The 13,548-nt window shown below is 47.5% G+C and overlaps 2 protein-coding genes across 3 annotated transcripts; one reads left to right on the top strand and one right to left on the bottom strand.

Moving 5' to 3' along the window:
* Nucleotides 1-859: 859 nt before the first annotated feature.
* On the top strand, nucleotides 860-7,682 carry GM2A (ganglioside GM2 activator). The gene is made up of 4 exons (XM_078601197.1): nucleotides 860-1,238; nucleotides 4,273-4,434; nucleotides 5,125-5,307; nucleotides 6,453-7,682. Exons 1-4 carry the CDS (start codon nucleotides 1,080-1,082, stop codon nucleotides 6,606-6,608), a joined length of 660 nt encoding a protein of 219 aa, XP_078457323.1. The 5' UTR covers nucleotides 860-1,079; the 3' UTR covers nucleotides 6,609-7,682.
* On the bottom strand, nucleotides 7,636-13,245 carry MRPL30 (mitochondrial ribosomal protein L30). 2 transcript variants are annotated; one of them, XM_078601198.1, is made up of 5 exons: nucleotides 12,984-13,245; nucleotides 10,299-10,406; nucleotides 9,167-9,313; nucleotides 8,792-8,862; nucleotides 7,636-8,015 (listed from the first exon to the last, which is right to left on the bottom strand). In XM_078601198.1, the coding sequence occupies exons 1-5, from the start codon at nucleotides 13,047-13,049 to the stop codon at nucleotides 7,850-7,852; spliced, it is 558 nt and encodes a 185-aa protein (XP_078457324.1). In that variant the 5' UTR covers nucleotides 13,050-13,245; the 3' UTR covers nucleotides 7,636-7,849. The 2 variants fall into 2 exon arrangements, with proteins under 2 accessions (XP_078457324.1, XP_078457325.1); XM_078601199.1 differs by lacking the exon at nucleotides 10,299-10,406 and having other exon boundaries at nucleotides 7,719-8,015; nucleotides 12,984-13,208.
* Between the last annotated feature and the right edge of the window lie 303 nt (nucleotides 13,246-13,548).

A 13,548-nucleotide genomic window follows, 5' to 3' on the forward strand; every position in this document is an offset into this window, starting at 1 on the left:
ACAGCACAGACTCCTCAACACGCCCTCCACTAACACCGTGGCCTGAACAAAACAATAGCTCACTCTAAATGTGCGCGTCATGGGCTATGAAGGGCCAGCGCCCGAAGCGTCGCCTACTATATGTGTGCTATGGGGCCGTCCATAAATGACGTCACGCACCTAGGGGGGGGGGGAGGGGGGTCAGACATTTGTGACGATGTGTGACGAGGGGGGGGGTGAGAAATGTGATGTCACATCAAAATGCGCAACTTTAAATAAATATAGACTTTTTGATAAATGTTTTCTCCTGCAACATCAGAGTGCATTAAATACGCACTACAATGACAATAGTTTAAAGCGATTTGAAGCATGTTTTATTTGTGGGGGGGGGGGGTGGCAGAGCTTTGTGACGTCATATTTGAGGGGGGTCTGACTTTTTGTGACGCCGTGTTACGAGGGTGGGGGGGGGTCAAAAATCGTCCCAAATAGCGTGACGTCATTTATGGACGGCCCATTTGAAGAAGGATCGTTTTCCGAAACGTCGCTTATTAAATGTTTTATTTGAAGGCCACACACAGTGTGACTGACTCACGTGTTGAGTCTTTATTTAAAGACATTTTAAAGAATGTAGTTTTATTTGTATATATTTTAAGTGATTCGTTTACGTTTGCTACACTTTGCACTCCTGTCGTGTTGCTTGCATCGTTGGTTTTGTTGTAACGTTCTGCCCCGACTGGACATATGTAAGTAAAGAGCTTTGCAGCTCATCGGATTCCTCGTGCCGCAGTCCGATTGTGCATGACGTCATCATGCACAAGGCAAGCCCCGCCCCCGAGCCCATGATGGATCACGTGACCACGCGCTATATAAAGCGGAGAGCGCTCGAGCGCACGGTTCAGAGTCGCGGTGCGTGTTAGTGCAGTCGGTGTTCATTCTCGTATTCATTCGACCCGAAATTGTATTTAATTCCTGTTACCCCCCTCGCATCCAATCACCCTATATTGCGTTTAATCCCCGTTAGCCCCTCCCACCCAATCAAGCGCTTCATTTATTTTTTATTTCAAGTCTCGCGCACGAGCGATCAACAACAAGCGACGACGATGCGTGGCTGTGGAGCGGCGCTTGTGGTGGTGGTGGCGGTGGCGGTGGTGGCGCTCTGCGCCCAGACGGCCCGCGCCGCCGTGTGGCCCAGGCGGCCCCACTGGATGCCCCCCAGCCCCTACCGCGTCTTCAGCGCCTGGGTGCATCCCACGCGCCAGGTGAGGAGGCCTCTCGGGGCTTCTCGGACGTAGAACTTCTTTCGCACCGCACGTAGCCGACCGCGCCAATCGGCGGGGGAGGGGGTTGGTTCGACCTGGATGGGGCGGTAAGGCGAGGAGGACCTTCGGGTGACACGGGCCCCCCACACACTCCCCCCCCCCCAAGTCGGCCGTGGCTGGACGGTTCAGGACCGCAACCTCCCGGGCGAAATTGTTGGCCTCGGAATTCCATGGGAAAGGTTTAATTCGGCGGTGAAGGTTTAATTCCATGGGAAAGGTTTCATTCCGCGTGTACGCAAGGTCTCGTGGGCTGTCGGCTGAACTTGGTGGACATTCGTCGACCAATATCCACAATGCAGGGTTTGTTTGGGTTGGATCGCGTGAATATGTAACTGTGTCGTTAAACCCGCCACCACCCGACACGGCCAATTAGTAAGTGTTGTCACCGGTGTGCTGTTCACGTGACAACCCCTACTTATTGGCTGTGTCGGGTGGTGGCGGGTTTAACGACACATATTTACGCGATCTCCCCCCAAAAAACCCTGCGTTGTGGATGGACTGGGTCTGCCTGGCTGGACGGGTGAAGGGCGGGGGGAGATGAAGGCCTCTAGACCATTGGCTCTATACCTGCCTGGAATTGGTGAGCACAGAGAGCCGAGGGAAGGGATGTAGTAGCTACCTACTTGGATAGGGGATGATTACTTACCAGGTCATATGGTCTGGGGTGGAGATCTGCAGCAGATGGCCGGGTGGGTCTGTTGCTCAAACAACGTTGAATTCCCCGTGCAGCATTGAACCCGGAAACTAAGGTGTGTTTACGTAGATTGCAACTGTCCACTCGTTTTTTTTATTGTTAAACTATTCTTCTATTCTTGCGTATGGCAGCATTATATTCAGGGGCTGCATTCCAATGTGTCGATGTCTGCTAGCCACGACGAGAGTGCTTCATGAGTTGGTGTCGTTTTGCTGTTCCTCCTCCGTTGAAGGAGCGCAGAAAAACGGGTGGGTTCGTAGTCAGCTGACTGGCGCTAAACCCGAAGGTTAAACCGATGTCTGTGTGTGTGTCTCTGGAGTTAAAGTCCATGGGGACCCGTCGTCACACTGCCAATTGATAACTCCGATTAAAAACGCAGCACCCCGAGTGTTTTCTTTTCAACGATCGATAACGAGACGCAGGCCAGAAATCGGTGGCATAGTTCTGACACCAGCAGCTGCTCGTATGTAGAGCTGCACTGCTACACTGCGCTGGCTTCACTTAATAGGCACTCGCTAACATCACCCGCCGTGCTACTGCAGTGGGATGTGTGCGTGTGGTGTTTACCCTGTAGAAAAGTGGGGTTTGACTGGGGGCGGGGGTGTTGCGTGTTGCGACTGCTCTGAATCTAAACCGAGTAAACCGGCATCGCTGGGTTTGTTGTGACACGTTGAATCATGCTGGATATGCTCCTTTCTCTGGCACTCGTCGAGTAATGAACTTATGTCACCATCAGAAGGCGGGACAACCGCATTTTAGGGCAGCATGGAACGCCCTCTCATTGGCAAAGGGCGCTCCTGATTAAATCTCAATGTGCGAGTTTGACATCTTGCTAGAGTAATATAAAGCACCAACAACACGCACCACACCCAACAACAACAAACTAGAAACCAAGTATTCAAGTTTGTTGATTCACGCTCGAAATAAACAAGTTTATTGTGCCTTTCTCAATGTGCATGCACGTGTATATACAACCACGTGATCTAAAAGTGCACCTAGCCTGGCACAAGCACCGTGACGGCAACAGTGTAGTGGTTAGCGTACTGCGCTACAATCCCAGCGACCCCCCCCAGTTCGATTCCTGCTCACGGTCAACATCATTGACGAATATATGAACCGGTCATGGGCCTCCGTTAGGTCGACTCGGCCTTAAATTAGTACCTGGTGTGGTGGGTGTGTGAACATCACCACCGGGGAGACAAAGGCGGACGGGCGTGGTGCTGGACACACACTACCCACCGTGCCGGCCTACATATGTGCTCGCGAACAGCACGTGCCCCAAACAGTGTGTGGGCTGAGTATGTAAGGCCCTTTTGTGAAACCGCTGCTGAATGAGCAGGGCCTTTCCAAATACTTGGGCTACTGTATTTAAACCGTTCTTTGCTTTCAAAAATGCCATGTTGCTATGCTTAAATGTGTTTTTTTTGAACAAGCTGTAAGGTATAAACGTAAAGTTCCCCCAGTTTGACTCGTGTGGCGTGTTTCACATTGACTACTACCACTGGGTCCGTTCACGACACCATGGCTTGTTGTTTCGCCTCGGAATGCGACGCTTCTCGTTCTACGAATTGGCGGGGGTCGCCTCGATATTACTTTGACGGGGTGACCACCATTGCACAAACAACCACGTGTGCTTGTGTGTGGTGGCCAGTGGAGCAAATTCCATTGCTGTGCTGTACTTGTCTATCTACGCTGCCTGCCATCCAGCAGTGGATTGCCAAAAGGCTGTCCTGCTCACGTTGCTGCGATATTTGTTTATGCATGGGAAACTTCCTTTTTACGGGTACCGAGTGGACCGTTTTAAATGCAGCGACGCCAGTAAAACTCGTAAAGAGTGGTTAAAACCTTGTATTATGCCACATGTGCTGTCTTCCAGTAAAGACGAAAACAACAACTTGTGCATTGACACCACTGCCTACCCTGTCCCTGGGAATGTTTTCAAGATATTAACTCTACACGTGTGGGTGGCGTGTCGGCGTTTAGGAAACTGCGCCATGAACACAGCATCATCACGTGTTGACAATAAACTCGGCTCTTGTGAGGGCTGAGCATTTGTACAGTATAAAATAAAAATGACGAGGGCTGGATTGACGTTGTTGAAATAGTTAAAACGCTCATCCTTGGCGATTGTTTACCCCATTGATGGCGATCGAGGTATCGGCACACGTTTTTCCCAGAACTTTAAAATGGGGAAACGACATTCTCCAGCGCTCGCGTGGACCACCGGGGCGGGCTAATGTTGCGTAGTTGAACCACAATTGCGAGCGACCTTTTTTGCAGCACTTGAAGGTGAAGAGTTTCGCCTGGAACAACTGTGGACCGGAGAGCGACGTGGCCATCCTCAAGAGCCTGCAGATTTCTCCTGACCCTGTCATCATCCCAGGAGATCTGACGGTCGCCCTCAACGGCGTCACCACGGTCACCCTCGCCGGCCCCATTGAGGTGAGGAGCTCGGCGTGTGTACCACGTGTTCCTGTGCAGATGATCAACTTTGTTTTGGTTCAAGAGTCTCAGTTATTTTTGAGTGGTGAGCCAAAATAGTCTTCCTCCAGGGTTATTAAATGGCCTGTTTCCAATTGTCATGGTAACCCAAGATGTCCATGTGACCACAAAATAGTTGCCAGTGGAGAAAACGAGAGCGCTCTGTCTGATAATGTAAATAGCGCAGAATGCATCGGAACCTCGCTTGTTTATGTGTTACATTCGCGAGTATTGAAAACCCTTTGCAACTGCCACCGTACATTGTACAAGAAGCCCAATTCCAATCGCGACTTAAATGTTTACAATATTTTTTTTTCATAATTTGGAGATGCAGTACTTCTTAGGTGATGTATATATACATATCTATGTTGTATTGTACTTCCAAGTGCTGTTTTTGGGTTGTGCTGTGAGCATTTATTCTCAACTTGATGTACACACTGTTGTGGGCATGCGCAGGATTTGAATTCAACAGTTGATAATGAAGGCTTGAGAGAGAAAATGCTCCACTGAACACAACCTGGAAAACCGCACTTTTGTTACGAAAAAAAATGTGCATGTCACATTACACTAAAACTTTTTATGGCTTGAGGGAAGTGTTACGATCGTGAAAAATGTGTTTCCTGTTTCGTGCAAAATGTGTGCACCGTGAAGGCCAATGTGACGCTGGATAAGGAGCTGGCAGGGCTGTGGATCGAGGTGCCGTGCCTGGATCAGATCGGGAGCTGCGTGTACAAGGACGTGTGTCAGCTGCTGAACCAGCTCACGCCACCTGGACAGGACTGTCCAGAGCCCCTGTTCAGCTATGGCCTGCCCTGCAATTGCCCCTTTAAGAAGGTTGGAAACATCACATTTGCAGCAACGGATGGCCTACTGGCAATTCGTCAACTATGATCAATACAGTACTGAATGAAGGCCTTCCCGCCCACCCCCCCCCCAAGTCCGTTGCCTTCTTTCACGGTCTTGCAATGCTACAAATCCACCTTTTGCACAAGCTGATTGCATCGCTTAATCTCTGCAGTGGATGTCCTCGGGCCCATTCCTTCCCTTGGCTGGCACTACTATTAAATTGTTACGTTTTTTTCTTGTAGGCAGATGGACGAGAGGGGTTACTGGTAGGTGAAGAACTTTAAAGCCTCATTGAGCTATTTATTGTCCAGCACCCATGGTTAGCCAAGCCTGCGACAGTGTGGACTCAAAAAACAATACATATATTGTGAGTATTGGTAAACAGCGTAATTACTAACTATTTAGCTATTTTCAGAAGTGACCCGGCCACAAATGATAGCTCAACAAAGTGGCTTGTGTCAATTTATAGCCACTTGAATTTTGTTCCAGCATGGTTTTATATATAACAAAGAAGACAATGTGGTAGTGTGGGGAAGTGTGAAATTAGCTACCACGTGTGGTGTGGTGGGAACTACGGCCCCCCACGCCTTGCAGAGAGTCATGCAGTTGCCAAGTGTACTTTCCTTCCTCCCAAGCCACTCTGAACTTGAGTGGTTTGGGGAAAGTAATTTCGTCTGGCCCCCTGTTTTAGTACACATCGGACTGGGATATATCAATTCTAAGCCAAATTCAGAATTTATATGTAGTGGTAAACATTTTCTCAAATTTGAGCAAATATAAGTGTACAACCTTTTATAAATCTGCTTTTGGATGACGGCTTCCCCACACTTTGGGGAGGGGGTTATCGTTATTTATCCACATTTCACCTCGCTGGGCGGTTTGGTGACCGTGTGGGAGCATAACAGTATAGTACAATGCATTTTTCTGCGCTGCCCTCTGCTCCCCCACCATGTAACCCTGCTGCCGCAGCCTGTAACACCTCTAATGCAGTGCTGGCCCAATCAAACACTATACAGGCACAACCCTGCTTGGGAAATGCTGGTAGATCAACAATGCCGAGTTTCATTATAATATAGGAAAAGGCATGAACTGTCGAATGATTGTATAAATTGTAATTTCTTTTGTTTTTGCAGGGAAAGTACAACTTCCCAGAGTCCGATTTCACCATTCCGTACGTGGAGCTTCCGTCTTGGCTCACCAACGGAAATTACCGCAGCAAGGTGACGCTGTCCATGGGCGGGAAAGAGGTGGCGTGTTTGAAGCTGTCGCTCTCGCTCCATGCCGAGTGAGCCGTTTTTGCTTTTCTGCCGTGCGGAGGTCTGCTCGCCGGCGTGATTTTCCGTTCTAATGTACAGGTAATATGCAGATTTGGATTTCTACTTGTGATTGGTGCAAACCGCATTTCTTAGTGTGCTTTATCAAAACGCTCACTGTATGCAAACATTGATTCTAAGTTTGCCTAATATTTCATATTTTAACCTCAAGGTAGTCACTTTAGCTGTATAAGTTGCATTAGTATGCGATATTGTTCCATTTGAATTTTAAATAGCAGTCAAATTATTGCATCCAGGAAGCCTTGTTATACTGTGGGCTTCCAAAGGTGATCCTGAGTAAATGTTTTTCGGGTTTACTCCCCAACACACCAGTGTGCTGAACGAATAAGGAAATGCCATGTTCTGTTTACATGACAAACTTTACTAATTGGCTGCCGGCTGGTTACGGGTTTAACGACATTCATATTTACGAGATGTAGCCCAAAAAAAAGTCTTATTGCAGAACGTTTCATTGCATAGTTGTCTTAACTTATTAGTAATGACGCAATGAATGTCTGAAGTGTGCACACGTGTTTCTTGAAAAGGGTCCAATACAGGTTTCTGAAGATATGGGGTACAATGGAGACCGTGGCAATGATGAGAGAACGGGCTCGTGAGGATAGCCTAAAGAGGGCAGCGATGCTTTTATTTGCAAACTTGCAGTCATGCTGACGTTTGGTGCATTGGTCCAGTTGGGAGTGGGGAATTCATCATTGGCTTTAGTTACCAGCTTGAATCTACTTGTTTTAACAAAAGCTACCTTAAGATTTTTCACAGAACTTATTAACAGCCATGACTTTGCAGTTCTTTCCGAAATCTTCAGAATATGCTGTATTGTATTGGCAATATTCCAGTATTCAATGTCTGCATGCTAGGCATGATCTACTCGTGGTTAAATGTGAGTTTTTAAAACATTTTAAGTAACATTTCATGCACTGGCAGTGTAACGGTATGTTTGCTTGATTGTGATGACAACACAAATGGAATAAACCCAATCACTATATACTGATGCATTGTTATATTTAATATCAATAAAAACTACATAAAGAACTGCGCTTCACGTAAATGATGAACAAATTCCTCATGTACAGACGTACAACGCTGCATCCTTTATTTTAAATAACAGGATTGCATCACAAACAAATGATAGTTTACTAATGAAGGTAAACAAAAGCACACACAGGCTGATGGATGTCTAATAAAGACCCTCACCAGTTCTATACATTTGTATTGATTGTGCAACTGTCAGACTTTGCTTCAATCTGTTTTTGTTCCACTGGGGAGAGCCTCTTTTGTATGATCAGTTCCCCTTTGGAGTTGATGTAAGAGTGGGCAAATTCCTCTTCTGTGGGCAGTCCTTGTGGCAATTTCAGTGGCTGGACCCTGCAGGAGGGGTGAATAAGCCACATTGTCACGAGAGTAAAATGTACCATGGAAAACAAGTTGGCAAAAATCGCATAAATCCTTTGCCAAACAAATATTCATGTTTGCACTGGTTTGTCTCCAATGTGGTAACCGTCTAATCAATTTGTCAGGTGTTCAATGGATCCACTGGAGCACTGTAAACGGCAATTGTTTCTGGAAACTGCCATCAGCGACACATTCACCATCGTTGACTGTCAACATTGCAGGGGAATGGAATGACGGTGTTTTTGCTGTGCAGTGATGATTCCACAGACTAAATTAATCTGTCTGAAATGGCTCTGACCCATAGTTGTCCATCACAACTATCCACACCATCTCACTTCATCACACCACACTCGTGCCCAGATCCCCTTGTACAGGGACTTATGGTGTACATATTTTTAAAATGAAGACGTGTGGGAGTCCCAGTTCCCACTTGGTGCTTCAATTAGAATTAAAGAACAATGTCGAAACGTTGCTGCGACCATTGCTGGTGAAGAATACAGGCAATAGTTTCCCAAACGTTGCCCACGTGGATGAAGACCAAGTCCGTAATTGCAAAACTATAGGCTTCAGTTTGGTGCACATTGGAAAATCTTTACAAGAGTTGTAGTGCCCTCCCTCCCACCCGTGATGGACTGACATAGCTCATGCACACATGCTTTAAACCTTAGAAAATAAATCCAAAATTAGCACAAACCGTCAGTCATTTGCAAAAGGCAACATGTAATAAACGTGCTCCTAATAAAACTTACTTTATGAGATGCTTGACCATAGTAAGTTGAGCATTAACAGATTCTATGTTCTTGTGTATCACAAGGTCCCGCTGCATAAAAATGGAAAAACAGTATTCTCAAGGTTGTTGTAAACATAGCAGTTTGTTACAAAGCAAAAACAGGAATGCTATGTCTGCACGTCTTCCTCGGCAACATTCAACGTTTTTAAAAGGCATATCTTACGAGTAACAAAATACCAGATGTTACAATTTCATATTTTTTGCTTCTGAGCATGTTTAAGCCAACAATCGTAGATTATAACATTGAGACAAAATGGTGTGCAAAAACAGTTTTAAATGGCTTTCAACTGCTAAACAATCATGACACCATTCCCTGCAGACCAACTCTCAATACCTTGGTCAGGCCCAGGTTCTTGATGGCCAATTTCTCCCAGTAGGGCCGGCGGTAAATGCTGCGGATGCGTCTCACGATGTGCAGCTTGTGTGGCTGCTCGGGGTCTCCTCCGTAGATGTTATGCTCCTTAGCATATTCTTCCTTGCTCTGCTCACCCCCAGCACATCGTGAGAAATGAAGTCCAGAGTTGTTTGGGGGTTACATTTAGTATTTCGCAGTTTTATTTTACTATTGTTATCAGTGTCATGTCAGAGAAGGCAATGTCGATTCTAAACAATTGCTGAATGGTGCATCGCCTTGTTACAGAACAGCCTGCAGACATCAAAGAGCTCCTAAGATTCCTAGAAGGGGTCTCTTACCCAAACCGGGGATGCTATACTGTCCCATGTGTCGTGCTACAGACATGTTTTCTATGTAACAGTTAAAACTATTTTTTTTAATTCTCAAAGGAATGCCATCAACTAGTGCCTCCATAACCCACTTTAAAATAACTGAGAGGTAAACATTGTTAAAATGGGTCTGAGGCTGGAGCAATGTATATCACTGTATGGAACAAAGATGGAACTGAAGAAAGAAACGAATAGCTTCTGGCGAATTAATACACGTTTATGTTGAGGATGTTTGGAATATCTTGGCAGGCAAGGTTACACAATTAAACGTTGAGAATAGAAAGCGACAGTGTTGTAGATCTTATCAGGAAAAGTAACTTGTGAGTGGGGCAGTTGTTCAAAATGGAGACGGGCAATTTATTGAGACCGCCATTGACATGGCACCCAGCGATTGCCAACCAAGCTTAGACCACAAGCCAGACGGTGAGATACTTCAAGAGCGGACCTTGGAGCCCAGGTGTCTGGAAGAGGGAGGGGAAACTGTTCAAGTGTGGTGCCAACACTGATCATCTTTTGACGTGGTATTTGTAGCAATGGTATGGGTAATGTACGTGATTTCGTGCTCCACTTTCAAGTGAATAATATATTACAAGATGATGCAGCACAACCCGTAAAGTTCACACAAAATAAACTCGGGCACATACTCAATGTTGTGGCCCTTCCTGGTTTTGCAAAACAGCAGTTAAAATAAAAATACCAGTAAGTGGATCACTGAATCTGAAACGAAAAAAATGCACCATTACCTTCCTTTTGGAGCCTTCCTGAGCATTCTTTTTGTAAATCGCCACAATGCTGGTCCTCGCAAACTGGCAGAGTGCCCAGTTTCGACCCAAAAGCATTTTCTGTGTCATCTGCCAAGCAAAATTACCACGTCAATGAAGTGCTTTGGTACAACAATGCAAGTTCAGTTTTCTGTCTGTCAGGTATATGCATGTTCACAATATAACTTTCAGAATATTTTTTTTCTCCCAAATGTCACAAATGGTGAGTCTGGTGAGCAACCAGCTGTGAGTGTGGCAAATGTGGGAGGGCAGGGGCTCACGTGGAAGTGAGTGACGATAATGAGAACATTTACTTCGTCTATAGCAGGGGTGGGGAAACTTTTTTCTACAAAGGCCATTTGGATATTTATAACATCATTCGCGGGCCATACAAAATCATCAACTTAAAATTTTGCCTGTTATATTGGGTCAAACATTGAATTAACTCCCCACTAATGTGATGGCTGGAACTGCTTCTCTTTGGTGAGGCGTGTGGTGTTAGCTGATATTGATGATGTTTTGACTCGCAACTGCTTTTCCAGGTTTGCTCCTAGATTTATTGAATTTCGAGTCCCGTCTGCAGTTGCCTTGGCAGGGCCAGACCAAATGATTTTGCGGGCCTTACACGGCCCGCGGGTCGAACGTTCCCCACCCCTGGTCTATAGGATGGAAAGTCCTCTAGTTAGTACGTACTTTCACAGTACAGTCCACATTCACAATTACTGGTAGAAATTATGGAATTGCGCGTCGCTCGTACAAGCTACCAAGACAGGCATTGCAGTGCCACCTAGGGGTCAGATCTAATACCAGATGGGACTCGGGGCTGACCGAGAAATGTATACACTTTTCAACCAATGTGGAATCTGTGGCATTGGCAGCGATGACCTCTTAAACTAGACGGTCACTGCTGGCAGTCCCATGAGTTAATTTAAAACCTAAACCTCTACGGACTCGCTCAGTAGCGTTGGTGCAAATACGGGTCCTGAAATAAAACCATGCATTTCAATCCTGATATAAAAAGGTAATTTAGATCAGTGTCTCCGGGCCCGATTATTTGTAGAGTGATGCTCTTCTCCATTGACGACCCCGTGCTGGTGCTGTAAATGCCACGTTACCATGGCATGAGCCAATAACATTCATAGACCACCACTGTTGTAATCTTGATTTGAAGCTTTCGTGACTGCAGGGATCCATACTCTTTGGTTCTTTTGGTAAAGTCACGTAGGTAGAAAATAATAGATCACGACGTTTCGATCGCAACACAAGCGATCGTCATCAGGTGAGACAATTACTGTAATTGTCTCACCTGATGAACCGAAGAGTATGCCCACTGTTGTAATCTAATAGTGCTGGTCGTTTAACGCAGGGGGTTGGCAATCAAAATAACAACAAGAGCCGCATTGCACGTGGTGAATACGAGATGGAGCTGAATTAACGTCACGAAAACAGTCCTTCAAGAGCCGCATGCGGTGCCAGGGTCGCAGGTTGTCGACCCCTGGTTGAACGGAAAGGTGACATCGACCGGGCTATTTGAATTGTCGACCTTCCGACCTCAAGCGAAGCACCCTGCCACCGCATTCCCCAATACGAACCCTGACATACTTGTGATATAAAGTCCCTTCAATTCATGATCTATGGACATTCTCATAGTGCAGTACTGTACCCTGCTCGTATAATGTACTGCTACAGTCTCTGGTCAACCTATGCAGATAATTTATTTTACAATTCTGGATCCGGCGATAACCCATATCTTTAAGAGAGGTTATTTGCCTGCAACACGGCATTGATTTAATGTGGTGGTGGCGTACGCCTGTAATCCAGCAGTGTGGAGACGATACTTGGTGGATAACGTAAATCTTTGGAAACTCTCTTCCGTTGGGCATCGATGTGCCATCACCCTGGCTCGCCAGGTGAAGACAGTCACCGTACTGTTACAGCAAATCGTCGAGTCTCCAACTTTTTTTTTTACAGCGACCATCTGAACTAGCCAGGGAAGCCGCCCGTTCACTAACACTGACCAGCATGGTGAAGTATGCGCAAAACAACGCCCACGAGCAACGCGGAGTGGGGGACGCCCTCACTCAGCAGTGGATTGACAAAAGCGCTGCGCAAGACGTAACAACAACCGCCATTCGCCACTAAGTGGCGGTGACGTCACCACGACGCTTGTGCCAGGCCATGTGCACCTTGAGGCCACGTGAAATATCGAAAGCCCGCTGGCAGGTCACGGGGCAGACCCAGGTGCCACGGGTCGACTGAGATGACCGAGATGACCGAGATGACTGGCTGATGCACCACCTGTGCCCCCTACTGTGCCAACTTGCTGTGCTTTAGCCACCCGGCGCTCCGCTCATTGTGAGCGTCGCTCCTCCGCCCTCCGTTGTTGCTGGAGGGCGACTGCCTCCAACTGCCCAGTAGCAGAGTCCTTCACGAGCCTCCTCCACAGAGACTGATCTTGACACCGCTGGTACGTCATCGTCAAGTCCACTCAGCTCCACGTCCTCCTGTACCACATCACTCCATCTCTTCTCTAGCCCGTGCCGCGCCCGTTTAGCCCCCTCGATCCGGCCGAACAAAAGCTGTTTCGGCATGCAGTGGCTGGGCATGCGGACTCCGTAACAACTCCCTCCACCGACACGCGGCCCGGTGACAGGGGTAGACACTCACCGTCGCAGTCGCCGCTAAACTGTGCTGAACGGTCGCCCATTGCGTCCTGACGCACGCGCCGATCATGGTGCGTGCGGTCGCCTCGCCTGCTTTACCTTGTTAAGTTGTTTACTCTTTAATCGCTTGAGATTTGTTTACGAGTTTGCTTTTTAGCCACCCTCTAAAGGACGCAACGTGACCACAACACGGGCGCCGCCATCTTGGTTACCGGAAGTCACGTGGGGGGGGGGGGGAGCACGTGACGAGGAGGAACGCGGAAGCGGCGCTGAGACTCGCGGGTTCACAGTGGCAGGAGAGGAGGAGGAGAGGGGTGGAGGTGAGTGCAGAGAGGTGAGGTGAGTGCAGAGAGGTGAGGTGAGGTGGGTGGTGAGGGGGTGGAGAGGTGAGGTGGGTGGTGAGGGGGGTTGAGGTGAGTGGAGGTGGGTGGTGAGAGGAGAGGGGGTGAGGTGAGTGAGGAGATGGTCTGAGGTGCATGAAGAGATGGTGTCAGGTGAGGATGCGAGTGTCTGAGCTTCATGGAGCAGAGGGTCTTGGGCGAGGAGGGAGTTTGGTGAGAAGGGAATCA

Source organism: Lampetra planeri, chromosome 15 (assembly GCF_965212315.1).
Source record: "Lampetra planeri chromosome 15, kcLamPlan1.2.h2, whole genome shotgun sequence".
NCBI classification, from domain to species: Eukaryota; Metazoa; Chordata; class Hyperoartia; order Petromyzontiformes; family Petromyzontidae; genus Lampetra; species Lampetra planeri.